General features: G+C 45.4%; 1 protein-coding gene across 2 annotated transcripts in view; it reads left to right on the top strand.

The window, feature by feature from the left end:
* Positions 1–22,107: 22,107 nt before the first annotated feature.
* Positions 22,108–27,712, top strand: part of LOC121453131 (E3 ubiquitin-protein ligase SH3RF2-like) — a 112,177-nt gene continuing 106,572 nt past the window's right edge. For both annotated transcript variants that reach the window (XM_041659640.1, XM_041659639.1), the window contains exon 1: positions 22,108–22,835. In XM_041659640.1, coding sequence (XP_041515574.1) covers positions 22,458–22,835 — 378 coding nt within the window. In that variant the 5' untranslated portion in view covers positions 22,108–22,457. The remainder of the gene's footprint in view (positions 22,836–27,712) is intronic.

The raw sequence follows: 27,712 nt of genomic DNA, 5'->3' as shown, positions 1-27,712 counted from the left end.
CCCCAACTTCACAAGGAAGTTTCCAGAAAGCTCTCAAATGTGCTGGTTAAGAAGATCAGCTGTGTAATTGGAATAAGGAAAGGAAAAGGAGAAATGATGCAACATATTATTGTCATCATCATCTCATCATCATCATCATCATCATCATCATTATTATTTTAGGAGAGAGAAAAAATCAGCTCTAAAATCCAAATACTAGATGACTGTACCCCTTTGTGCCTCAGTTTCCTTTTTTTAACATGGAGTTCCAACAAGCTCCCTCCTCCATCTGTTAGTAAAGAGAATATCTACTCAAAGCCCTCAATGTGTGCCTTGGACAGAATGAAAGCAAGATAAACATTTACACAAACGGACAAGTTGTCAAAATTGCATGGAAACGCTGACAGCCCACTGACACAGAAGTCACCATGGAGAGGTCACCATGGAGAGGTCACCATGGAGAGGTCACCATGGAGAGGTCACCATGGAGAGGTCACCATGGAGAGGTCACCATGGAGAGGTAAGGGGCAAAAGATATGGTCAGGGAGTGAAAAGATACAAGCTTATTCACGGGGGAGCAGGTAACTCTCTGCTGAGAATTCCAAAAGCTGTTCCAGGCTGTGTGGGAGGCATGGGGAGGGGGGTGCATTACGTAGAGCTCCAATGTGAGCGGGAGTGGGACTCAGGTGTGGCAGAAAGGAAAAGAAGAAAAGGCAAGGGACATGCTCTGTGTGCGTGCACCTGTCATCACGGATGAGCAACAGACATGGTCGGAGTCCTCAAGGCAAGGCCTTGTCATTAGAGTGGGAATGAGAAAATCTCATTTATAGGGAAAACTGAAGTCGTGTGACGCCAGAGCTTTTAGAGCAAAGAGCACCAGCCGGCTATTTTCCCAGGCTGGATAAGCTTGTGTTATTGGTGGCTGGTGTTGGGCCTTGGGTCTTCTGTCTTCTCATATGTATTGTTTGTTGCCCCGTTTTCTTTACCAAACCCCCAGGAGGAATCCTGAGGGAGTCTAAGAGAAAACCCGGGAAGGGAGGGGAGGAGGGATGGTTTCTTGTCACGGAAAGCACCCCTGCACTTGGAAGAGCTCGATTTGAACTGCTTAGAAACATTTCAGTACCACTTATCATAAGCCCACCTTCTACTTTCACAGAGCAGAAGATGAGATGGGGGAGCACAGAAGGGGGTTCCAGACCTAGAGGTAAGTCCAGTTCAAGTTAAAGCGGCCCTGGGGAAGTCTTTCAGCCCTTCTGAACCCCTTTCCCTGTCCACAGAGTATTGGAAGAGATACACAAACAGTCACCCAGCCAGTCACCTGAGATTGCTCAGGTGTTATCATCATCCTAATGTCGTCGTCACCGTAGCTGTGGCCTGTGTTGTTATTGTACCTAAGAGGTTATGGAAGCAACTTCGGATCAACCTGTCTGACTTTAGGATCCTAGAAGCATCGCATGACACTGTTACCAATAAGGTTACCTTGTAGATTCCCTGGCCTTTTTGGAAAAATATAAAAGCAGTTATTTCAAGATGCGCGTCCCCAAGAGTCCACATCTCCTTTCATGACACAGAATAGTATTGCTGTGTCGAGACAGACAAATTCCTCGCAGGACTTGCCTATTACTCCCACCTACCACTAGCTCACCATTGCCAGGGTCTCCTTTCTGGTCCTCAATGAATGATCAGCCAGGGGAAAAGGCAATTCTCATTTCTCTGTCTCAGATTTTCCTGTTTTCAATCCAAACGCTTGCACATCCATCTTCCATCTCCCCAGAGCTGTGGCTCACAATCAGGACGTTACAGAAAGATCAGAGCTCCGAGAATGAGAGCAAACGTGTTAAATATCAGCAAGGCCACAGTCCCAAGACAAAGGCATCCTCCCCATGAGTCACTATGCAAGCACCGAGGGGACATCTGTAGGTATCTGTTCCCATTCTGGGAGAACAACATAGTCCTTGACACAGAAGGTCACAGCCTGTAAGGAAGCACTAGAGACCTCAGTGGTGTGGAGAGAAGAAGAAAGGCTGTCTTAGGACTGGCTCAGTGATGATGCTTTCTGATGAGCTCATGTCTGTGGCTCCTCCTCAGGGATGGGTTGTGAACACTCAGTTTATCTCAGGCCAGATACCTCCTCACTATCTGCTTTTCACCACGGGGAAAGGTACATTCTGGGTTGAGAACCGCTGTCCCTCACTATCAACCTTGCCAAAACCCTTGCCATTAATAATTAATAAAACCAGTCCCATTAATAGAATGCCATGGCCTATAAAAAGTTTCTGCGTAATATCTGAAGGTAAGGCAGGCATTTTGCTAGTGTCTTTTAGGTGAGGGAGTCAATGGTTGGCCAGCAGCCTCAGAGCTCCAAAGGAAAAGAGCTGAGGGGGAACTTTTGTCCTCTGCCTGAGTGAAGCCATCAGCAAACTCATCCAAAGGTCACTATTCATTTCCTGACCCCTCAGGCACACATGCTCTTTCCTTTCCAATGAAATCCCCCATTGCCCTGTTGGAGAAAACATATTTGGAATAGCATCACCCCCTAGCCTGCATTCTTCTAAGAGTTCTATCCTGAGAGCGGGTATCTGGAACACTCAGAACACACAGCAGCTCTGTACTGCCCAGCTCTGTGCACCCGCTTCAGCCCCATTAGTGGACATCCTCCCACCTTCTGCAGCCTGTGCCACTCCAGCCTCCCTCTCCGTTACTGAACACCAGTTGCCTTGTGCTCCTCCTCAGTGTTTCCTCCTGTCCATAAGTTCCCATCAGAACGACCTTGTCCTCCCGCTCTGGCATTTGCTACAACACCAGCTTCCCACCTGTGTGCTGTTTCTTGGTGGGTGGGTCTCAAACCCTGGGTATGGCACATAGAGTCAGGCTCCCTTCTGGTCTCACTGCACCACTGGGCACAGTGCCATCTGCATGCCCTTTTCATAATTCTGCCTTGTATTTGCCACCATGGGTTCTGAGCTACCATTGCCATGTGACCTGGGGCCAATGGGTCCTTAACTGGTGGCTCCTTCCTAGGAACTTGCTTCCTAGGAACAAAGAATCTGTTCTTGGGGTAGGATGAGGCAGATTCTTCATGGAACGTCCACTGCCCATGTTTCTTCAGTCCTATAAAATACAAGGCTCCTCTCTTCCAGTCCAAAGCCATATAAACAAGTCTGGGAGGGTAGAGGCTCTGGGCCCCACAAAGAAGCTGAACATTGCTGTGTATGCCTGGCAAAGAGACAGCTGAGCTGGGCACGTGCAGGAATAGATGCCAATAATGAATTCCAATAAATCCTTCATGGTAATTTTTCCCTCTTTTAAAAATTAGTTTTAAATTTCTGTGCACATGTGTTTCTGTCTATGTGTAGGCCACATGTGTGGTGTGTGCCCATACCAGTAGAGTCTAGAAGAGGGTATTGGATTCCTTGGAGCTGGAGTTATAGGTGGTTATGTGCCATCAAAAACGGGAGCTGGAAACTGATCTTAGGTTTCCTAGAAGAACAGGAAGTGGCTGTTAGCTGCTGAGCCGTCTCTTCAACCCATATTTGGTAGTTTTACTTTTTGAGCCCTAACATGTATAGCCAATGAACACATACAAGAACCGCTACTATGTAGATAAGAACATGGCAGGCACTCACTGAGGTCACATTCTCTAAGCCAGGAAGGGAGAAGTTGGTCTATCTACTGCTCTCAGACCCTTAACTAGACCCTTAACTGCATCGCAGCATTGCACTTAAGCCTTACCCACCCTGGGTGTGTAGAAACAGTTTGCAGATCCAGAGGGTGTTTCTTGCTGCAGAAACGCTCTGAGAAACAATGACAAAGGAAGGTTTAGGTAATGGGTGGGTGGGTGGGTGGGAGGGGGGAGGAGGAGCTGTTAATTTTGGATCTGTAATTCAGACTTCTCATTAAATGGCAGAGGTGTCACTTTGCCCTTATCTTTTCCATTCACCTTCTCAACTAAAGAGTCAGATCCTGGGATTTCCTCAACGGGAAGATTTCTCCTTCCCATGCTTATAAATCCTGGGAACAGTGGGGCTTTTTCCAACTCGCCGAGGAAGACTCTGACCTATAAGCCTCTATCCTTCACAGGAATCTCCCCAAATCATGTCCTCAACATCTAATAGAGGGTTCCATAAAGTGGGAGAATTTGCCAGGTCTTTTAACCTGGGCATTGTCCCAGGGGCCAGGATGACAGGGCAGCACCAGTCCCTAATCATCCAGGTGTCCCATCCCTTATTTCCAGGTCACTCAGACATCTTTGGCAGTAGTGACTGGTAGTTCCTGGCCCCTTAAACACCAAATTCTTCTTCATCATGTTTGTGTTAGTTCTACATAAATTGAAAATCAAGAGATTAGCCACAGAGCCAAATTAAAGACCCTAGAGTCAGTATTGGAGTTAGGCATTGTATCTACACCTATGAAAGATTATCATGTTTCCTCCTGTCTAGTGTATTTTAAGTGATCCTGGACCATCACACCAGGGTCACTTGACAGCTGGTTAGCAATACTTATTCTCAGGCCACACTCAGATAAGGAGTCAGAACCCCTGGGCATGGACCTATCAGTGGGGACCTTAATGAAGCTTGTCAGGAGATGCTGGTGTACCTTGTGTTTGAGAGCCTGTGTCTCTCTTTTGAACATTGCTGCTTACATTTTATAAAGGACTCTAAAGTCTTAAGAACATGGAGTGAGCTGCCCACAGTGACTATGGATACCAACTAGATGGGAGCAAAGCCCAACCTTTCCTGTTGGTGGAAACTTGGCATGCCAGAGAACCAAGGAGACAAACATCTGTTTCTATGGAAACAACAAGAGAGTCACTTCAGTTACTCAGGAGATAAACATTCACCAAACTTGAGATTTGTGCCAATCACCATGCATCCAATGGCAGTGTCTCCCCAAATGCTTCCATTGAAGGTACACTCCCCACAGTAGTGGTTTCTGAAAAAGCAGTGACTGAAGCTCCAACCAGAGCCTTCATAAACAGGGTGAGTGGCCTTATACAAGAGATCCTGGAAAGATCCCTTGCCTGCTCCTTTCATCTCCTGTGTGGACACCAAGGAACGTCACGGACAATCAATCAAGGAGTATGCGCTCTTTGAGAGCGCAGGATCTGCCAGTGCCCAGCGCAGGACTTCCAACCTCCAGAACAGCAGGCAATACATCTGCGTGGCTGATAAACCCCCAGTTTGGGGGATTTGTTATAATAGTCCCGGAAGACTAAAGTACTATGCATAAATATGTCCTCTCACTTCATGCTTCTCCTAGGCTGTGCCAGAGAAGCCTTCTGAAGTCACAGCAGGTAGGAGAAGCAGCGCTCACCATCACTAATTTCCAGGGAAGAAACCGAATCCTGCTTAGTCTTCCTCTAAACCCCTCACAGCTTCCCCGAGGCACATGCACACACTCAGCAATTCTTGCTTCCTCGTGGCAGAAAGACCAGAACACCAAGGGTGAATTCATATGCATCAGCAAATGAGATCACGCTGCTCCAGGGCTGAGAGTCCACCTCAACAGCTCACCCAACACCCCAGGTTGCTCCTCCTTCCCCTCCCTCTCCAAAACCACCAACTTTCCCCCTTTCTCCTTTTGAAACAGGGAAAACAAGTTCTTACCAAATCGGACGTGTTGAGTCTCCTTCTTTTAATACCTTTCCAGGGAAGCAAGGCCCTCAATGGGTTGTGATGCCAGGAGCAAGATGAATTGCCAATTGGAAGCTTAGCAATATTCAATGAGGATTATCTTAATGCTATGGATGCCTTCAGCCAGCTCCCCACACAGAACAGGCACACACCCTCGAAACTGGCTTGGGATTACCAGCAGCCATCCAAATCGATGGCTGGGTTGATGTGCAGGCTCCTGGTGACACGTCATAGAAGGTCTGTGAAGTCAAACTGCAGAAGGCGAGATCCTGAGATTACTGGTTTGTACATTATCTACAGTTCTTCAGCGAGCATTTTGCACTTTGTATTTGTTAAATGTTTTGCTATTTCATTCAAGGACAAACTTTTTTGGTAAAAACTCCAAGAATATTTATTGACATAAGTATATACATTGTGCTAAATCTAAAGGCAATCTGTCACTCTCTAGTTTAAAGCCTGTGATTGCTTCTTATTTGCTTTTAGAATGAAGCCCAAAGGTCCCAGCCTGGTTTACATAGCACCCTGTGACCAACCATGGTCCAGTCCTGTGTCTGGTGCTCCGACACACCTCTGCCTAGGTTCGGCCACGCACAGTGTGCCAGAAAACCCCAGATATTCACATACTTCATCCCTCTGTGACTGTTAGGTCCTGAGCATAAAATCCATCCAGGCTAACCAACTTCCTCTCATCCCCCAAACTTCCTTAAGGAAGTACCCTTGACTTTTAATGAATAGTCTTGAAAGCTGACCTTTGTAACACTACTTTCACACTGGTTCACAATAGTCTACTTACTTCTGTGTCACCGCTGAGCTTCCTGACTGTCCCATCATGGCTAACCACAGCACAAGGCAAACAGTAAGTACTCACAGCATCGTGGTTAAATGAATGAACGGTCACCTCAGTCTGTCTGTTTATTGCTCTGTAGGGATTGAATACAGGATCTAGAGCATTCTAGAGAGGATAAATACTCCTGAGCTAACAGCTGCAGTCCTTTTATTTTTTTACCTTACTTTGAGATGGTCTCGCTGGGTTGTCCACACTGCCTGTCTCTGCTTATTTCAAGTAGCTAAGATTATAAACATGGGTCACTATGATGATATTTAAAATAATCACCAGTCTGACTACAGGGCAAGGCCAGTTCAGACACCCTCTCCTCAATTGCATAGGGTCTTAGCCGGTGTCATCCTTGTGGATAGAGCCAGGTTTCTTGCTAACCCCAAAATGGCTCCCTCAATCAAGATATCTCTTTCTTTGCTCTCATATCTGTCTTTCCTCCATCTCAACTATCCCATTCCCTCAAGTGCTCCCCAACCCTCCCTCTCTCCCCTCCTCTTCCCCTTCTACCCTTCCTTCTACCCCTGCCCCCATGCTCCCAAATTTTGTCAGGCGATCTTGTCTGCTTCCAATTTCCAGGTGGAACTATATGTGTTTTTCTTTGGGTTCACCTTATTACTTAGCTTCATCAGAGACCCACACTGGAGCACTGGAGTGAGCTCCCAAGGTCCAGTTGAAGAGAGGAAGGAGGGAGAGTATGAGCAAAGAAGTCAAGACCATGAGGGGTTCACCCACTGAGGCAATATGCCTGAGCTAATGGGAGCTCACCAACTCCAACTGGACTGGGAGTGAATGAGCATGGGATCAAGCTAGTCCCTCTGAATGTGGTTGACAGTTGGGGCAAACTGAGGAGCCACTGACAGTGGCACTGGGATTTGTCTCTACTACATGTACTGGCTTTTTGGGATTTTATTCTATTTGGATGTATGCCTTGCTCAACCTAGATGTAGTGGGGAGGGCCTTGGACTTTCCACAGGGCAGGGCACCTTGCCCTCTCTTAAGATTAGAGGGGGTGTGAAGGAGGGTTGTGGAGGGAGTGGGAAGGGAGTGGGAGGAGGGGAGGAAGTAGGAATTTGGATTAGTATTTTTTAAGTAATAAAATAAAAAAATTTAAAAATAAACATGGGTTACATATGCCCAATATTTATATTCCCTGCAGGCTCTGGATAGAGCCATGCCGATGAGATATACGGTTGTTCTTGCCCAGTACCCTTGAAAAGCCAGTTCTATCCCCCATGGACTCTTATGGCCCAATATAGTCAGAGAATCTCAAGGTTACCAAACCCTACTCCAAAACCTTATTTAGATGAGTCCATTTCTTTATCTAGATAAGCCCAGTTACATTCACCAACTACAAGATTCTTGAGATTAGTAATGAGGTTAGATCAAATTCTGGAATTAGTTCTAGGCTGAAACTGTCTAAAACCTAAGTTTGATTAAGAACTTTATGTTCTATATATTTGGAGATACTGCATGCATTAAAGAACACTAGGAGGCAAACAGAAGCTGATGAAAATAGGTAACTGTGGTGGTTAGCGTTGGTTTTCAGTGACAGGATCTGGAATCTCTTAGGTGACAAGTCTTCAGGCACACCAATGGGGCATTACTAAGATTTGGTTAACCTCTGTGCATGTCTTTTGGAGGTTATCTAGATTAATTGAGATAGAAAGTTCATCCTAAAGGAGAGCAACACACCACCCCTAGTCTTGGGTCCTTAACCACATAAAAAAGAAGAAGTGACCCCTAAGGTTCGGGAAACATCACAGAAAAGAAAGCAGAAAAAAAAAAATAAGAGCCATTAGATAGAGAACAATGCCATAAAACGTTGTTTTCTAGACATAGCGTGGCCGTGATGCTCACGAACTCACTGTAGCTTTGGCTACCAGGACCAAGCCAAGAACAGTCAGTATTGTAACAGGCAGCACTAATTGGACTCAGAGACAGAGAGGAAGAGGGGGGAAAAGGAGGGAGAGAACATGAAGTTTCAAGGAGAACATATTGGAGGTGCCTAGGGGTAGTGAAGGGATGGTGGGGTGGATATGATCAGTACACAATATTTGCATGCAGTCAATTGCCAAGGAGTGCAATAAAAAATATTTTTAGAAGACAGAGAAGGCAAGCTGAGTTTGAGCATCCATCACTCTCTGCTTCCTGACTATAAATGCAGTCTGACCAGATTCTGTCATCACAGCTTCCGCGCTATGATGAACTAGACCTTCAAGCTGAGATCCCAGATAAGCCCTTTCTCCCTAAGTTGCTTTTGTTGGGATATTTTATCAGAGCAGTCAGAAAAATGACTAACACAGAAGTGGGAAGTTGATCCCTAATTGGCCGTCAATACAATTCTCCAGAAACAATCGGTAAGCCCATTTTAGACTCTAACACGGGGTGGACCTTTAAGAGAAAGCTATTTCCAGTTGACCACATACACTGTATCATGTAAACCATGTCTATTAGTTACTACTAAGTACACACCAAAGATTTTTCACATAACTGAAGTGTTTTTTATGAAGCTCCCAGCTCTAGAGGTGACAGAAGGTAGCAGAGGCTATCACAAACCATGAAATGAAAATTTCCATGGTTTCCAGCTATTCTGAGAAAGATCTAAAGATCCGTTTCTCCATTCACAAAGATAGCTGAATCTGAGAGACACCAGTTGGTTGCCATGAAACATGCCCTTAAGGTTCTCATAGTTCCAACCTGGCCTGCTTACTAAGCCAGTCTGGACTCCATATGCCCTGGAATTTATAATCACTGTTGTGTGTCTCGACAAAACTCCTCTAAAGGGCTGAGAAGATGGCCCAGATGTCTCAGGCAGTAAGTGCCTGCCCTGAAAGCATCAGAACCTGAATTTGGATCCCCAGGAACCACATATGGGCACAAGAGCACCTGCCTGGAATGCCATTACTTGTTGGTAGACTAGAGGATGCCTGGAGCTTTCTGGCTGGCCATTCTAACTGAACCAGCAAATTCCAAGTTCAGAACAGAAAATAAAAACATTGACTATTGACTTTAATGAACACGCACGTGCACATGTGAGTGCACACACACACACACACACACACACACGAACATGTGCACACAGAGAGACTCTTAAAACACCAGATTCTGATCACTAACTACAATCTTCTCTTTTCTATTAGGCTGATTTATATAACTCCACCCATGCGCTCCTCTGTGCATCTCCATTTCTGTGTAGACAACCAGTCCTCCTCTGATGCGTGTGGAGGGCAGCTTCACCTGTCTTCCAGTAAAATAACAGTGGGCTCCTTTCAAATGTATCCTTATGAACACTGTTCTTGAATGAATTTCTAGAAGAGGAAGAAAGAAGAAGGCACATTTAAAATTTTAATTGTAAGGACTGGGGAAAGGGCACAGTTGATAAAGTGTCTGCCATGCAAGCATGATGCCCTGAGTTTGGATCTCCAGCACCCACAAAAGAGCAAAGCATAGTGGTGCAGACCTTGAACTGAGAGAATAAAGAGAGGACCCTGGAAATCATTGATTGGCCAGCCAACATAGTCACCCTGTTTCGTGGTCTTTTTCTCTTAAAAAAAAATCACACACACACACACACACACACACACACACACCCTGAAAAGAGGGAAAAAAATAATGGAATCTATTTTGTACTGGCTAACTATTCCTGAGCAAGCACCCTCCCAGGAATAGCATGTGGTTAATATAACCAGGGACATTCCTTTGAAGAAAACTCTCCTCGCAGCTATCAGCTACAAAGAGTTTCTTGGTTAGGGCTAGGCTTTTGTTGCCACTTGCCCTCCTCTGTATTGGGATTTTGTCTGGTTTGAACCATGCAGGTTTGGGGCATGCCATCACAGTCTCTGTAAGTTCATATGTACGTCAGTCCTGTTTTGTCTGGAAAACAATGCTTCCTCTGAGTTATCCACCATCTCAAGCTTTTACAATCTATCCTTACCCTCTTCCTCACAGATCTCTGAACCTTGAAGGAAAATGTGCAATACATACATCCCATTTAGGCCTGAGTGCTCCAAAGTCTCTCACTCTCTGCATGTCATCCAGTTTGGGGTCTCTGTGCTGATTGCCATCTACTTCAAGAAGAAGCTTCTCTGGTGAGGGTTCAGTGATTCACTGATGTGTGAGCATAGCAATATGTCCTGAGAAGTAGTTTCATACCTATGTTCATTTAGGAGAATAATAGTAATAGATTTCACCTAAAGCCTACAACCTATCTACTCTCAGATTTTTGGCCTCATTAACAGTGTCAGAAGTGTGTCCCATTAAGTCCAATCAAAAGGTGATTGGTTACTTCCATAATGCTTGTGCCACTATTGCATCAGTAAGTATACCTTGCAGGTCCAAGTTACTGTTGTAGCTTACAGAGTTCATAGCTGAATGATACCAATGATTATGTTTCCCTTCTGGTAGCATATATAGCACCTTCCAGCACTGACAGTGCTAGTCAACAGGGGTGATGCTTCTGGTTGAGAACCATATCGATTTCTTCATGTTTAGTGACAAGTATGTGGTGTCTTTAGCAATAGAGTCTCAGTGTCAGTTGTGGAGAGCAACCAATAGCGTTGGCAATAGCCTATAGTGTTTGGGGGCATCTATGGGACCCATCTAGCCAATAACTCAAAAACCTGTAACCCACTCATTCCTGTCACCAGGGGTTTTATTTGGTAGTATATGATGTCAAGCTGGGGACATTATCTCCCCCAATATAAGGTGACTCCATTTAAATATATCCATATATATATATATATCCATATATAGATACAAATTATATGTGTACGTGTTGTTGTTGTTTTGTTTTTCGAGATAGGGTCTCTCTATGTAACCTTGGCAGCCTTGGAACTAGCTCTGTAAACCAGGATGACTTCAAACTTATAGAGATTCACCTGCCTCTGACACCCAAGTGCTACAATTAAAGGCATGTGCCACCACCACCTAGCCAAAATTGCATTTGTATCCATACATTTCAAGAAACTTCTACAACTTCTACTTCTAATAGTAGGTTTCCATACAGCTTTTTAAAAGATCTTTAGTGCACATGAAGTTTTAATGCAAGAGTACTTACCTAGCATATACCCAGCCCAGAATTTGATAATCAGGACTGCAGCAACAACACAATTAGCAGGCAATGTTACATTGCCCAGTTCGTTAGCGCCAATGAAGGAGCATTTGAGATCGAGAAGCAACATGAAAAGAGGAGGTGCCCACCACTTCAGCCCTCTTCCTCAACAACCATATCCCTTCATTCTTAGTCCCATGGATATAGCAACCATATCCACACATTCTTAGTCCAAGCCACAGCTGATTGGCCCCAAGATAAAACCACAGATGGACACATCAAACCTGACAGAACAAATATTTTTCAGACTTGAACCTGAAAAGTAATTTACAGTCCAAAATTGGGCATTAGAACCAAAATGAGGTGATTCTGGTTTCTCCTGTAGGAGTCTCTATTTTTAATTTAAAAACAATTTTTATCCAAAAGAATTATATCAACTAGTCTTCATTCACTTTTCTGGCATAATCCTCTTTTTTTTTCAGACAAGGTCTCCTGAGATAGCCCAGGTTGGCCTTTGACCCTCAGTCCTTCTGCATCAGCCTCCTGAGTGCTGAGATGGCAAGTGAGCGTGCCATGCCCAGCCATTCCTTTCCTTTCTGTCCTAGGCTTATTTTGCTTTCTTCTTGTTATCAATGAATGTGAAGTTGTTGTCAACATTCCCGAGGACTGAACTCTACTGACTAGAACTAAAATAAAAGTCTCAGGTCAAAGTTCCTCGAAGGGCTTGATTACAGTAGCATCTCTTTTCATGTTCCAACTGTGACAAATGGGTTGCAGGGAGGTTCAGAGCACAGACTGACTGCGTCTGCATCCTGAGCTCCCTTTGCAGGAAGAAACTGGAGCAACACATAACCTCTGTGGGACTCTGTTCTTAGTTTGTAAAAGGAGAGCTAGGATTCTTAGTTCAGAATCCGGCACAATAATGATAACTGTCATTGTTTGTTCTATCATAACAGCCAACCCCACCCCTATTAAAGTTCTCCAGAGTGCTACTGTGCCCAAGACCATGTAAGCCTCCAGGCAGCCACTCTCTGGATTAGCAGTCATGCAAAGGCCAAATGAATAACAGCTTTGGTGAAAGCCAGAAGTTGGGGTCAGTTTTAAACTGTACTTTAGACGCAACATGGCAGATAATAAGAGGCCAGGCATGGGGATAATGGGTAACCTTGGCTGAGCACTCACGCTGTATCACACTGTTGGAAGCATTTTATGAGCATCCTCTGTATGTGTGTGCACAACAATCACACAGGGTGTTATTATTGCTGTCCCATTTGTCACACACACTCATTTACACAGGGTCTTAGGTAGTCTAGGGTGTCTCTGAATTCACTAAGTAGTCCAGGATGACCCTGGACTCTTAATCTTCCTGCCTCTGCCTCCAAAATGCTGGGATTGCAGAAGTATGTCAATACACCCAACTTTAGGTCTAACTCTCATTTAATAAGATGGCTACGGTCACCTCATTCCAGGGAACACAACCAAAATGACCACCAATATCTTTTGAGTATTTCTTATGTGGTAGGTATTGTTCTGGGTGATACCCATATGTATTAAGAAATGCGTTGCTCCCAAATCTGGGAAGTAGATACCACTGATTGCAACTTTTATGAGTGAGGTTTGGAGCTGTTGAACACTCAAAATTACAGAGCTATTGGTGGTAGAGCTGAGTATCCAGGGTCCCCAGGTGCCCAGCCCTAAGTTTTCGCCTTAGGAGTACAGTGATAACTAAACGCAGACGAGCCATCCTCGGAGTTCAGCAGATATTCACAGCTACTGATGTCAGGCACCAAGCTCTCAACACAGGCGTGCTTCCTGTTCCATGTGATGGAGACTATGTAGGACAAAAGTGATTTATAGGAAAGAGCAAGCAACTAGGACACAGTAGCGCATAAATAATTGGCAGCACTTGGGAGCCCCTCAGAAGCGTCTAATTGGTTTGACAAATGTTACTTATATTCCGTTATACAAAAGTAATTACATTTAAAAATTAAAGAGAGAGCCCTTGTTTCTCCTGTCACCTGCATTGCCCTTGAAGACCAGACTCGGGATGGACGTCTAGACTACTCATAACCCACGTATGACTCAGATTTACAGTCTCCCTACCTGTATCATCAAAATTGCAAGATGGATTGCACAAGAGTCTCAGCAAAAGTCAGCTTTGGCACAAATCTTGCTCAGTGTATGAGTTAAAGATCATGGTTTTAAATCAGCGCATTTCTGATTTCATCAGAAAGGAAACAGAAAAAGAGGAGAGGGTGTCCAGTTAGGAGTGAAGTGCCAGCCACAGCCTTCTGTCTGCCCTGCGAAGTACTTGTTCCGGATTGCGGTCAGCCAAGTACAGCTTCAGAAAAAGTGGAATTCATTGTCTTTAATAGTTATCTTACCAGATGTAATGGGCAGCCTGGTTGGATTATAAGATTTACCTCTCTTTAGTGAAAATGTTTCAGTAAATCTGATGACACTTAAGCTGTTTAGGGGTTTGGGGTTTGTTTTGTTGTTTGTATGTGTGTATGTGTTCATATTCATGTGTAATACAGATGCGCATGTACATGCGTGCACATGTATGTAGAGGCAGAAGTCAACCATACATAACATTCTCAGGAACTATCAACCTTGTTCCTTGAGAGAAACTCTCTCACTGGGATCTGGAATTTGCGAGTAGGCTAGGCTGGCTGGCCAGTGAGCCCTGGCGGCCTGTCTCCACCTCCCCAGATCTGGGATGGCAAGCATGTGCCATCACTAGCTTTCCAGATGGGTTATAAGTTCAAACTCAGCTCCCCACGCTTGTGTGCTAAGCACTTTATCATCACTACAGCCCCTGTTTCGGTTTGTTTGTCTGTTTGGTTGATTGACTGATTTGATTTTTGCTGTTTTTGTTTTGTTTCTTGTTGTTACTGCTGTTGTTTGAAAAATACATGTAGCTCAGACTGGCCATAGGCTCACTATGCATCAGAGCATGACTTTGAACTCCTGATCCTCTCCCCTCCACTTCTCAAGTGTTAGGATCGCAGTATGTACCACTATGCTTTGATGTGTGTGTGTGTGTGTGTGTGTGTGTGTGTGTGTGATGACAGAACTATGTGTTAATTATAAAAAAGTTACAAACATGCATAAGCAAACTGAAAACAATAGAAAATCAACTAATATGTTGAGTTATCATTGTTACCTTTTGCCATGTATTCTTCTAATCATAATGTTGTATATCTGTATATCTGTGCATCATTTTAAAATAACCTCGACTCTACCAGGCATGGGGCACACACTCATTACCATAGCACTTGAGACATGGCAGCAAGAGGATTCCTACCCCGGGCTACAGCATGAGACCCTAGTTCAACAAATAAACAAAAGAAACCCTTCCAAAAAGAAGAAAACTAAATAAATAAAATGAAGCAGCCTTGACTCATATGACTTTCAAGTTTCTATTTACTCAGTTGTGGATATTATAGCTCCTTCTATCATTTCTAATAGCTGGGCAGTAGTCTCGGGTTTTTAAGCAGTTTCCCATTGTTGCATATTAAGACTGTTTTTAACCACTCACCAGTGTCAGTAATGCTGAGAAATGTACTTGGGTACATGTCTGTTCTGCCAGAACCCACTTCTGGATGTGCACTGGGTGAACAGGATATATTTATATGGCTATGACTAACTATACATGGTTCTTTTTTAACCAGTGTTTGCAGAAATGGTACAGAGGACCCCTTGTACACTTCCCACAGCCTCCTCAGAAATGGCCTCTTATAGAACATAATAAACATAAGATAACTGACATTGGCATAGTATGAACAGCGGGACTACAAATTTGCCTGGGACTTAGCAGCCAAGCCATTGTCCACTACTGACAAAATGGTAAGGTGCATGCCTACCTAATTTTCTACTTTCTGTTCTCACACACTGTCTTTTGAGATGCCTTCTAGTCTATGGAGAAAACACAGGTGTGCGTAGACAGCTAGCCTACTGAAAATCAAGAGGAAGACTCTCACCAGAGCAAAGATGGGCAAACCACTGTTCATGATACAGAATAGGCAGGGTCCCCCCGCTCCTCCAGTTACCCCAGTTCCTCTACAAGACACAGCCGGATACCCTAACACAGCATGGATCTCTTTTAGTCCCAGGGTGAGAAAGGCCTTGCTTTGCTCTTCCAGTCCTGACTACACCAAAGCAACTTCAGTCTAGGGCTAGTCTTCAGCTTCATGCTAGCACTTGTCACTTCTCCTGCTTTAGCCATAATTACACAAGCATTTACTCTCACCTGCAAATTACAGCCAGGGAATCTGTTTGCTCATTTGCAGAAGGATTTTTGAAGTTTCCTTTTAAGATTACATTTTTTAATCAGAAAATCGATTTACTTTTTTTTAAACTATATTCCTATCACAAGAGGCATGGAAGTAGGGTGCAACCGTGAACAGAGATAAGCACACTGATCAGCGCCTTCCGGGTGATGGAGAACTGCCTGGTCACGCATGCTGGTCTGTTCTTCCTCAGGGTTAATTTGATTTAAAGTGAAAAGTCTTTGGCTTTCCTTTTTTTCAACGAGATCTGCTTACGAAAGAAAGGAAGGAAGGAAGGAAGGAAGGAAGGAAGGGAGGAAGGAAAAAAGGAGGAGAAGGAAGTCTACCTCTGGTAAGCACTTCTACTATGCATCAACAGACCCCTCGGAAGGAATCCTAGAGGTGAATCCTGTTAGTAACCTCATTTGATATATAAGGAAGCCAAGAAGAAGAGTGAAGTGGGCTATGCTGTGATTGGCAGCAGAGCTGGGACTGAAATCAGGTTCACCCGACTTCTCATTCATGCCCTTGACATGGATTCAAATTGCTTTTCTTTTAACTTAAAAACCACAGGTCGTCCTGAGAACACTAAAGCTCTTTGTCCCTGCCACAAGTGTGGAGCACTTTACTGCAGGCCTGATAATTGCATAGGAATGCCCTGAAATATACTTCTCAACTGCAAACATCCCTAATGGGAGGAGAAATCCCTTGGGCAACTTCATTCTAAGCCTGCATCTTTCAAAGAAAGACGGGATGTCCAACAGATAGCCAGACCTTCTCTCTTCCTGCTTTCACATTCATTTTTAGAAAGGTGCCCACTTTCCATATTCGTTTTCTACTCCCTAAAGAGCTCCAAAAGTTCCCAAGGACCCACTGGGAAATCTAATCATGGGGGCTAATCCAACATCAGGAAGCAGCAACTCTAAATGCATATTTATACTAGGCACTGAAGAAAGAGATGGAAGAAGTAGAAGCCCCTACCAAAATGCAGAGAGAAAGGAGAGGCTTTTTGGTGTCACGTTTTAACTCTAGGGAGCTAGAGTTCGTGAGAACCCTTTGGACCAATTTGAGGATTTATTATGAATGGTTAAGTTTATGGTAGAGATTTTGAGGTTACAAACACTAAGAGCAGAAAATAAAAATGACTAACGCAGGTCAGTGGGACAGGCTCCCAAGCAAGCGCTCTTGCTCCACAGGCCTGACCATCTGAATCTATCCCCTGGACCATTGATGGAAGGAGGGAACTGACTGCCAGGGTTTGTCTTCTGATGCCCACATCTGTGCCATCACATGTGCATGCACACACTAACAAAGAGTATGACATACCACTAAAGTTATAATTCCAAAGCTACCTCCAAACCAAGTGCACATATTTTGTGATGTAATTTTCACATTAAAAGAAATTCTCTTAATCAGAGAGAATGGCCTGTTCCTTGAAGGTCCTTACACAGGGAGCAGAAGTTAGCGACAGGTATTTTGTCTGGAGCCCCCTGTAGATGTACAGTGCTCCGATCACAGGACTTAGCTCAGGACCATCACCCTTGATCAATGAAAGAAGAAGAGATGAGAGCTTTCTCCGTGAGCTACCATCACCTAAGAAGACTCCCACTTCTGGATCAGGACTGTATGAGTGCGATTAGGTTCCCAAAGGTGACCCGTATGGTACCATCAGAGAATATTTGGGTTTAGAAGGAAGAAATATATGGCCAGATCTTGAGACAAGACACTAAGTGACATCTACCTGAATCTGGTGGAAATTCTTAGTTCTAGTAAAAGGTGGAATTCTGGGCATTCAATTTGACTCTAGATGTGTGTCTGATACCATACAGGTGTGATGTACAGCCATCTACTGCTTTAGCTTCTTAAGTGTGGGGATTACATGCCTGCTTTCCAAACACAACATTTTGAAAACATCATTCATTCATTCATTTACTCATGCTCTCCTCCTTCCAGTCATAAGTTCATTCATACACATTTATTGAGCATCAACTACATACCAGTCGCATCCTTGGGCAAATACAACCTTTGTGAAAGAGTATAAGCTGACAAACTCACCACTCGCAGAAATCAAGACCATTTCCCAGAAGGGGCATTTACTTAGAGCTCAAAGTCACAGAGAATGTGAAATAGACAAAGAGGGAGAGAGACGGAGACAGAGAGAATGAGAGAGAGGGAGAGAGACAGAGAGAATGAGGGAGAGGAAGAGGGTGAGAGAGAGAGAAAGAGAGAGAGAAGGTTAAGGGAGAATGGCAGCAGTACCTCTGGAATACAGAGGGATATGTTCGCACAAGCTCAGGCAGATAAGCCAGATCATACACGGTCTTACCGGCCAGAAGAAAGACTTGGATTTCAGCCTAAGGCCAGTAGGAAGGATGTTGAATAGGGGAACCAAACGATCAAATTTGCCTACTTTTAGCACGAACTGACGTGTGAACACAAGCAGCACAAGCTCCTAAGTACTGTACAGATAGTAAACAAGCGCACAGCCTGGAACGGCCTTGGAAGGAGTGTTGCTGGAGCAAGCGTGGTGCAGGGAGCCTGAAGTCTGGGAAGGATGCAGAGTTCACCTTTTTGTTTGTTTTTTTTAGGAACTAGCTATTTGTCTGATTTGATGCCAAGGTAGTGCTTGGGAAAGCCAGAATAAAATCCCCATCTAAATCCATCCCAGTCTTCCAACACTTCAAAAGAAAAGGTCTTCTTGAGACTTCAGTCTCTGTGGGTGGTGTTAGGGACCACCTACAAGTGTGATTTGAGGGCCCCCCACACCCCCAACCCACCTCCATCCTACCCCCACCCTCGCTCCCAGCCAATGTAAACTTTCTCTGTCCTGCTCCAGTGCCCAAAAACCTACCATCCTCACTCTGTGGTTTTGAATTTCCAACTGCCAAATGCACTAGGAAAGGATAACTCACTGGGCTTCCCTGCCTTCTTAGGACCTCGCGGATGTGATTGAATTCTCTCAGCAATGGAGGACTCCAGAGAATTTTGAGACCCCTGACTATGCAGAAACAGGGAGGGGCTGTGAAATGGGGTACACTGAAGAAGGTGAGAGTCAGAGCACCCTAGTTTCCTTTATTCTTGTTTTCTTGGTTTGCTTCTGAAATCCGTTGATGGATACATGGTGAACCTTGTATGTAAAAGTGTGTGGACTTATATAGTAAAGATACAGGAATAGACTCAGGGTGTGTACAGGACTTTGTAACATTAAAACTCAGGTTTAAGACATAAGGAAGACCCAATGAGACAATTTGCTTAAAGTTTTCTCACTGGTATCTGGCATACATTAAACTATCTATAGCATTTCTATTATTGTTTTACATGTTCCATGCTTACATAAATATGTTTCTTGGACAAGCTTGTGCGTGCATGTAGGTGCAGGCGAGGGTATGTCGGAGAGATAGGATGTGTTTAAGAATCTGGAGGGAGGGCACAGTGCAAAACCCTGCTACAGAAGCTTGTGTTGAAGTACACTTTCTAGAAGGCAAGGGGTCTACAGGGCAGGGCACAGAGGAGCTGAGTGGAAATGAGACGGAAGAATCTGAAGAGAGCTGCCCTCATGGGCAGGTGTGGCAATGCAGAATGGGGTGGGATTCTGTTGATACTCAGTGGGGATTTGGAAAGAATTCTCTGCAGGGGGTACATGTGGGAATTAAGGCCTGAGACCAGAAGAGAAGACTACACTTGCTCCTGCCAGACATCTTCTTCATTTTGAGCTTCATGAAGGTTTGATTTTTTTTTCTTGAACTGATGTGGAAGAACACAAGAAAGACCATCGATGGAAGGCTTCTTGATCCCCTCTTAAGATTTCCCAAGGAGCCACATCAAAGTGATTTCCTGTGATAAAGAATTACTCTCAGGCAGGGCATTTAGAACAGTTGTAAAATCCTGGCTAGCAAGTATGAGTGCCTAGGTTCAATCCCTGGCCCCCTCCCCCACCAAAGAATTGTTATCCCTAGGCTTAAACATAAGAAGATTCAATAGATGGATAAAAAGAGAATAGGGGAAAAAAAGAAAGGAAAATTGATTTGTATTTGGGGTGGGGGACAGATTCTCACAATATAGCCCAGGATGACCTCAAAATCATGATCCTCCTGCCTCTGCTTTCCCACTACTGGGGTTACTGGTGTGTAGCACACACCCAGCCATAAGAAACCAGGAGGGGGAGGAAGAGGAGGAGGTGGAGGAGGAGGGAATGAAGAAGAAGATCCAGTTTCTAGTTGCAGCTTTACCCTCACTCGCCAGGCAACTTGAGAGAATCTCTTGATCTCTCTGGGCACAGCTGCCTCATCTGCAGGCATGCTGATTGGTCAATCTGGGTCATTATCTCCTGACTTCTTGCCATTGTCCTCATCCCTGATGAGGTTGGGTGTCCTCAAACCCTCTCTTAAGCCTGCTTACTTCATGGCACTGTAGTGAAGAACACTGACCGCCTGCCTTCTATCTGATGACACTGGTCACATGACCACCTTTCCTGCCTGTCTCATAGTCTTCATCTGAGTGGTTAAGGTAAACAGTAGTGGTGTCCCCAAGTTGGTCAAAGGGTCAAGCAGGCAATACAGGTGAAGTATTTAGAATAGTAGCTGACATGCGCAGGGGGCCACCCTGCTATGATGTGATGTCATTACCTACTTGCTCAATTGGACTGATTTGCAACTTGAACTCATTATTGATAAATAAAAAATGGAACTTTATCATCATTTAAAGAGTGTGGAATGGCTACAGGAAAGAGAGGAGATCGGGGGTCATTACCCCACCCCCACTCCCTGAGACAGAGTTTCTCCATGTAACAGCCCTAGCTGTCCTGGAACTAGCTCTGTAGACCACCCTGGCCTTGAACTCACAGAGATCCACCAGCCTCTGCCTCCCGAGTGCTGGGATTAAAGGTGTGCGCCACTACCACCCACCCAGCTACTTTTGCCTTTTTAAAAGACCTTCCTGTGCTCTGATTTTCAAAGTATGCGCATGCACACCCCACTTTTTTTTAAAATTGGAAGAAACTGCACCAAAGATTACTGAAGCCTCTCTCATCTCAACACGCAAGGAGTGATTATCACTTTTAAGACCAGTATTTTATAAGAGGCCGACTTATCTTTGAACCACAGCTATCATTAATATGTTTGACCTTCTCAGGAAATCCTCATAAAAGTTTAAAAATAAGCACGGGCACTTGGCATGTTTCTAATTAAGCAACTTTAAGCTGCTTGAATAGGGGAGGAAGTGGGGAAAGCAGGTCCACGAAGAATTCAGTGCTTGGTATCAAGGATGGGTCAGCCCAGCCTGTGGGCTGGCAGGCAGCTGCTGGCAGCGACAGTGTTAACAATGTTGGGTAAGGTGATCCCTTGAAACTGGAAGGACTTTATGGAAGTTTTCAAAGCCAGGCTGCTAAGCCTCTGGGAGGAAAGGAGGCTGGCCAGTTAGAAGGAGCAGCCCCAGCTGAGCCCAGAAAGAGGGTAGCCGATTGCAACTGAAATTATAGGCACAAGGTTAGTGGTCCCACGTCCTTCGGCGCGCCGGCAACTTTGGAGAAGACTTCCACCCCCACTCCCACCCAACCCCGCCACCCCGAGGCGCCATCTCTGCTCAGCTCACCTCACTTCTGCTCTGCTAGCGACTGAGGGCCACCGGCCCTCCAGCCGAGCCCACCCGCGGTGTCCCCGGTCACCGGAGCCTGGGCGTGGCTGAGACCTCTCAAAACCGGAAAGTTGGTTTTCAGGCATCTGAAATGAAACTGCTTGTAAAGCCAGGATTGTTTTCGGACCACACACACACACACACACACACACACACACACACACACACACAGCCTGTTCATGCTGCTTGCTTTGAGTTTCTGTAGGCTATGACCACAAGCCTGAATTCCTTTCTGCTGAAGCTGAAAGCCTGCCAGTACAATTGTCAGAGCAACTAAACAGGCCGCAGGACCTCACCTGGTAGGAGGAAGAATGTCTCTGGCTCTGCACTAATCTGGGGGGGAGGAAGGCATGGAGAGGAGAGGAGAGAAGGGGGGGGGTGACAGAGTTAAGGCAAAACAATACTGGGGAGCAGGGATTTTTCTTGAATATTGCCAGAACAAAATAGGGGAGGAAGATCTACTGGAGGGGAAGAAGTCTACATCTGCATGGGATTCCATAAACACTTTCCTAAACTCTTGGGCTTGTGCTGCAGAGAGAAGACAAGCCCATCTGGGGGAGGGGAAGAGGGAGGAGGTAGGTGGCTATCCTCCCAGAAAGTGTATTGTCGGCCTAGGTCTGAGTTAATGCTAATCGACTGTGCATCAGGCAAGAGAAAGCTCCTCTCCTGTCCTTTCAGTAGAGAAGTGGCTCCTGTCCCGAGCTGGTCAGTTTCCTTTCCTTGCCTGGGCTCTCCACTCAGAAGCAGTGAGCCCTCAGTCACTGCGCAGAACTCCCTCTGATCCTGGCAGCAGGCACAAGTCTTCTAACCTGCAAGACTGAATCAGAATGAGTCATTTGAAGCTCCCGGAACAAAGTACTTGCAGCTGCCTCTCAAGACACAGCCTCCATGTAGGTGGGACACACCTCTCGGGGCAGTCACATTTTTTTTCCTCCTTCCTTCAAACAGGCAGGGAATTCTGATGCTCCCAAAAGACCGGCTCTACCCCCTCGGCTCGCCTGCCCCCTACTATGAGAACTCTACTTCTCCAGGTCCGACGGGAGTTTTAAAATAAAATGGATGATTTGACGCTACTTGATCTCCTGGAGTGCCCTGTGTGCTTTGAAAAGCTCGATGTCACAGCCAAAGTCCTCCCCTGCCAGCACACCTTCTGCAAACCATGTCTACAGAGGATTTTCAAGGCCCACAAGGAACTGAGGTGCCCGGAATGCCGGACCCTGGTGTTCTGCAGCATCGAGGCTCTGCCAGCCAACCTGTTGCTGGTACGTCTGCTGGATGGTGTGCGCTCGGGGCAGAACTCCTGGAAAGGGGGCTCCTTTCGCAGGCCTCGCGTACTGACCTTGCAGGACAACAGGAAAACCAAGACCAGTTCCAGAAGTCTACAGGCCAGCCCTTTCCGGCTGGTGCCCAGTGTCAGGATCCACATGGATGGGGTAAGAGAAAACTTGCTTGCTAATATCATGTGCGTTTGGAGGTTGGGTATGTGTATGCTGAGAGCTAGGGAGCAGACTACTTACTTCATGTACAAAGACTTCCATCAGAGTGCTGGAGATGATTCCCCAGAATGGGCTGGGAGAGCTATGATCACTTTACTGAGACACAATGGGAATTCTGAGCCTATCTGATCCATCTGACAATTCGTCTGAAACAGAACTTCTGATGCTTGCTAGATTCTCCTTCAGTTCTCGTCCTGAGGTAGTCGAACCATGAAAGAAGTACTTGTAGATAATCGTTTTCTGGTCTTTCACTTCTGCTGCTAAGGGGCCAGACCAGTGCATGGGAACTGCTCCGGAGTGAGGAATAAAGAAAAATAAATTCAACTGCAGGTTGGTTTTGAGATTTCGGAGAAGTTTGCAGATGTCAGGTGTTGCTTGAATTTTACCTAAATCTCTTTTCCCATCCCTTATCATAAAGTGCTGATACGAGGACGATCACTCATAATCTGTCCAAAGCTATCGAGATACTTGATGCTCAGAATCACGCAGGAGGGAAGTGTCTATGTGTGTGGACTGATTGATGGCAAAGGTTAGGATATATAATCAAATAGATGTGTATAGACACACTGCCGATGTGTCTCTACAAAGCAAAGAGAACACACAAAATGTTCTAAGCAATGGCTTAGATCGTTGGCATATTTAGGCCATCCAAGATGTATACTCTGAAGTCTGGCCTAAAGCAAGCTTTAATGCTCGCTGCAGGGTCCCAGGACTGCTCAGAAGAGTAGCGGTGGGTGGGAGCATTTGGCACTGGGCTCCCTCCTCACACAGAAGAGGCTTGCAGTATGCATTCACAGCTGTTTCCTGAAGCTTTCTTCTGAGAAGTCAGTCTCTTGGAGTTCACTGCACCTTTAAACCACCCATGTGGTAGGGTTGTGTGTAAAGATTCAAAAAAATGAGAGCGGGAAGTTGGCGTGGCTTCTTCACTGAAGGTTTTTTTTTTTTATTGCTGCTGTGCTTCTGTAGGTGAACACATTCCGGGAAAGGGATGGGCGCTCACTCCACTTTACGTCTCCTCAGCCAGTCAGAACCCACAGGCCTGCAAAGGTAGAGTAGGGTGGAGAACAAACCTTATTCAAACCTACCTTGTTAAGAGAAAAGATATCAGTGTCAGGGTTGGCAGATGGCCCTTGAATTTTGAACACTTGGAAACCTCTTCTCTTCCCCTGCCTATAAAAGTCTGACTTGCCTTTCAGGAGAGGGTCATCATTCGCTAAGGAAACACTGCCTAGAAGGAGGCAGGGCCCCTGTAAGCTTTGCCTACTTCTGTTCAGGTTTTCCTCTTTCTCCCTGTTGCTAAGGAAAGCGCATTTGCAGTTGCCAGGGGGTTGCACCATTCAAGATTCACAGAGTGCTCCTCCACAAGGGGAATTGAGAGCAGAAAATAGTAAGGCGTTAAGAGAGTGGGTGTCCCTGGACCTCTTTGCAGGGATGTGGAACCTAGGACAAAGAAGACAGTGATGGGTCTGTGCATACTCACCAAGCCACCCCGGACCCAGGCCTGTCATCAGGGCTGAAGCACGGACTCAAGTCCTTCAGGGTTCATGCTTCTAGAGAGAATCTGAGTTCATAAACATGTTTTTCAAAGAGAAGGGCTGGCAGCCCACCACTGTCACCCCATTCGTTCACTTCTTTCTTGGAAGAGTTCATCCCACGTCTCTTGTCTCTTGATGGGACTATGAACAAACCCATTCCTGGATGTTAAGACAGTGGCATCCTGCAGCTTGTTTCTGCTTGCAGAAGTATACCTATCTTTCCTGTAAGTATGAAACCTTCGTGCCTTCCAGTTAAGGCACGGATGCTGCACTCTGAGGGTGGACTCGCATCATCGTCAGTCAAATCCCCTGGGGTTATTTGTCCTTTCTGCCTCGGTGTATCCAACCAAGCCGACAGCCAATAATATTTGCTACCCCATCCCTTCTCTAAGACACTGTGAAATTATCTTTGCAACGTGCTGCATCACCATGGAAAACATCGGCCAGGGAAACACAAAGCACCATCATTATCGTTAATTTAAACACGCGCGATGACTTTGGACAAGCCACTTAAGCTGGCTGGGTCTCAATTTAAAATTCTGTAAAATGGGAAAATGTATTATAAAAACCTAGAGCCACCTTGACACCTAACTAATTAATGTTTGCAAAGCACTATGACAGCCTTAGATGAAAGGCATCGGACGATCGTTATCGTAGTAAATATCACTATTGGCTGTTTATTGTGCCCTGCCATACATGAGGCATTCTGCAAAACACAGGAGTTATAGCCCTCGCAGGAAAGCGGAACAGGCATTGTTATTAAACATGAGTCTATGGTGAACCCAGACCGTAGTAATACTAAGCCTAAATACTCCCCTGTGCAGGGAAAATCATCTGTTGTCATAGGGTACCATTTTGTAAAACACCTCTTTCATAGGCCTCCTTCATAGCCTGGCAGGCTGTCAGAGTTCATTTAACTTCCTACTCACAAGCTTTTTAAGCCCAAAGTCTGTTCTGCTCGCCCAGGCTCATCCACCAAACAAGCTCATCAAGATCTCTTTGTTGGCTCAAAGAGGCCTGATGCCTGTTGTGCCAGCAAGTATGCTGGGGTGGAACCAATAGTCACACCTCATGCTGCCAGCCCAAGAGAGAGAAAAATTAGCCCATTGTGCCTACACATCTAAATCCCTCCCAAGCTGATTGTATAAAAAGAAAACTTGAGAAGTGGCTACGGGCTCTTACAACATGCAATTATTCCACCGAGTTGGGGAGCTCTGGTGGGCTCCTTATGATAAAAATCCCTCTGGGTCTTAGCCCAATGCAGCCAAGCCAAAGGAATTGGATAAGCCTTCAAAAGTCACCAAAGAGTTTATCTCTCTTCCTTCTCATTCTGTTTTAATGACATTTCTGAATTAAGACAAGGAAAAGAGATTTGGTGAAATTAAAAACCCAAACCCTGAGTCTGCTCCCTCAATGGTCGTGTACTTTGACTGAGTCACTATAAACCTCAGGGCCTCCAATTCTCCACCAGGAAATTGAAGATAATGGCAGTGCCTACCTCAGAGGGCTGTTGAGAGATAGAAATGAGATGAGTCACGCCCATTAACTCTTCGTGCGTTGACTGGCTCGCGTTGCATGCTCAATAAATATTAGCTGGGATTGTTGGTGAAGTGACTCAACACTTTCTACTCAAAATTACTCGCCCTCTCTCACCCCCTTGTGAATTAGGTGCACCCCAAAATGGTTCTTGGTGCCCTGATTATCTGGCTTGTGTGGTTTTGTTCCGAATGATCTGTGGCCCATAATTCAGGTATGGTACTTCCCAGCTTGTCCTGGCCTGAAAGCTCCCTTCCAGAACTAGAACCCTTAGGGAAGGGAGCTCTGAGTTGGGAGGGAGAAAGTTCACAAACTTCACTTCTCTGAATTCCCCCCTCCCCCCAAAAAAACTAATTAAATTTTTAAAAGCATACCCAGAAAGCAAGTATCTGATTCACCCCAACCCCCCAAGCAACACTGATTCTTCCTTAACTTTGCATTTTCTCTTTTCTCTGCCACGCTCTCTCTCTCTTCCCCAACACAAGTGCCACCGCCCTGGGTCTCTCAGGGCTGGACTTTCTCCCTGCATTGTTAAGCACTGTGGCAATCACACCCCACATCAGCGGGAACACACCTGCTGTCACCACACAGAGACCAGGTGGCTCTGTCACAGAAACTTCTTCAGCTGCTGTTGCAAGCAACTGAGGAGCAAAAAACGAGGTCAGAGAGCACCTGAGGGAGCTGAGGTCGGGCAGAAACCACAAGGCCGTTGAGCCCCTTTCTCGGGTCTTAGGTGTGTTCTAAGCGGTGATACAGATGGTGGGTTTTGCTAAATGAGCGAAAAGATTAAATCATTCCAGTCCCTCAAAACAGCAGGCAGGCGACACCTGGGATGACCATATGTAGCAAGTGGAAAGATTCAAGTAGGGAGAGGCTGTGGCTGAGAAATCAGGGGACCCGGGTGAGTCTCCGACTTCCCCCATATTTATTTGCAAATAACTTTGGATAAACACGGGGTCCCGAGTGTCGCTGCTGCCGCGCACCCACGATGTGCCCACTCCTAACTATAACCCACTCCCCCTTTGGTTGCTAACTGTATTCGAGGATTTCTGGTCAAATGGAGCTGCCTTTGTGCTGGGATTTAATATCTGTTAGCTGCGAAGCCTTAGGCAAGTCATTTAACATCTGTCATCCTCCGTTTCGGCATTGTAAAAGGGAGGTAATAATGGCATGCACGCAGCATAAGGTCATCGTGAAGTTGAGATGCGATGATGCATATTGAGAGCTTAGTGCAAGTGCCTGGTACCCAACAGGAGCTAAGACACGTTAGCAACAGCAACAGTAAACCTACAGCGCAACCATAGAAAAGTCTGCTAAGAACAAGGCCCCTCGAAAGCAACCGAGCAACGCTTATGTGAACTCACAGAGACGGGAGCAGCAAGCACAGGGCCTACACGGGTCTGCACCGGGTTCCTCTGCATATATACTATTTTTAGGACTTTTACGAGACTTCTGAATGTGTAGACAAGTGGGTGTCTGGCTCTCAAGTCTTCTCTTGGGGCTCTTTTATTCTTCTATCGGCCTTTAAGCTTGGCCTGTCCAACTGCGATATGATGGTTCTCATTTTATCTTACTATTTTTTATTTGTCATGTTTTGTTGTTATCTCCTAGAAACCTGTTCTTTTCTAAGGAGAGACAGAAAAGGAGTGGATCCAGATGGGAGAGGATGTAGGGAGAAACTGGGAGGAATAGAGGGAGGGGAAACTGCATTCAAATATAAAAGAAAAAATTAAATATAATAAA

Source organism: Microtus oregoni, unplaced genomic scaffold (assembly GCF_018167655.1).
Source record: "Microtus oregoni isolate MIOR12 unplaced genomic scaffold, Mior012 000011F_ref0000422, whole genome shotgun sequence".
Classification (NCBI taxonomy): Eukaryota; Metazoa; Chordata; class Mammalia; order Rodentia; family Cricetidae; genus Microtus; species Microtus oregoni.
Note: the sequence above shows the minus strand (reverse complement) of the source record. Positions and strands in the feature narration are given on the sequence as shown.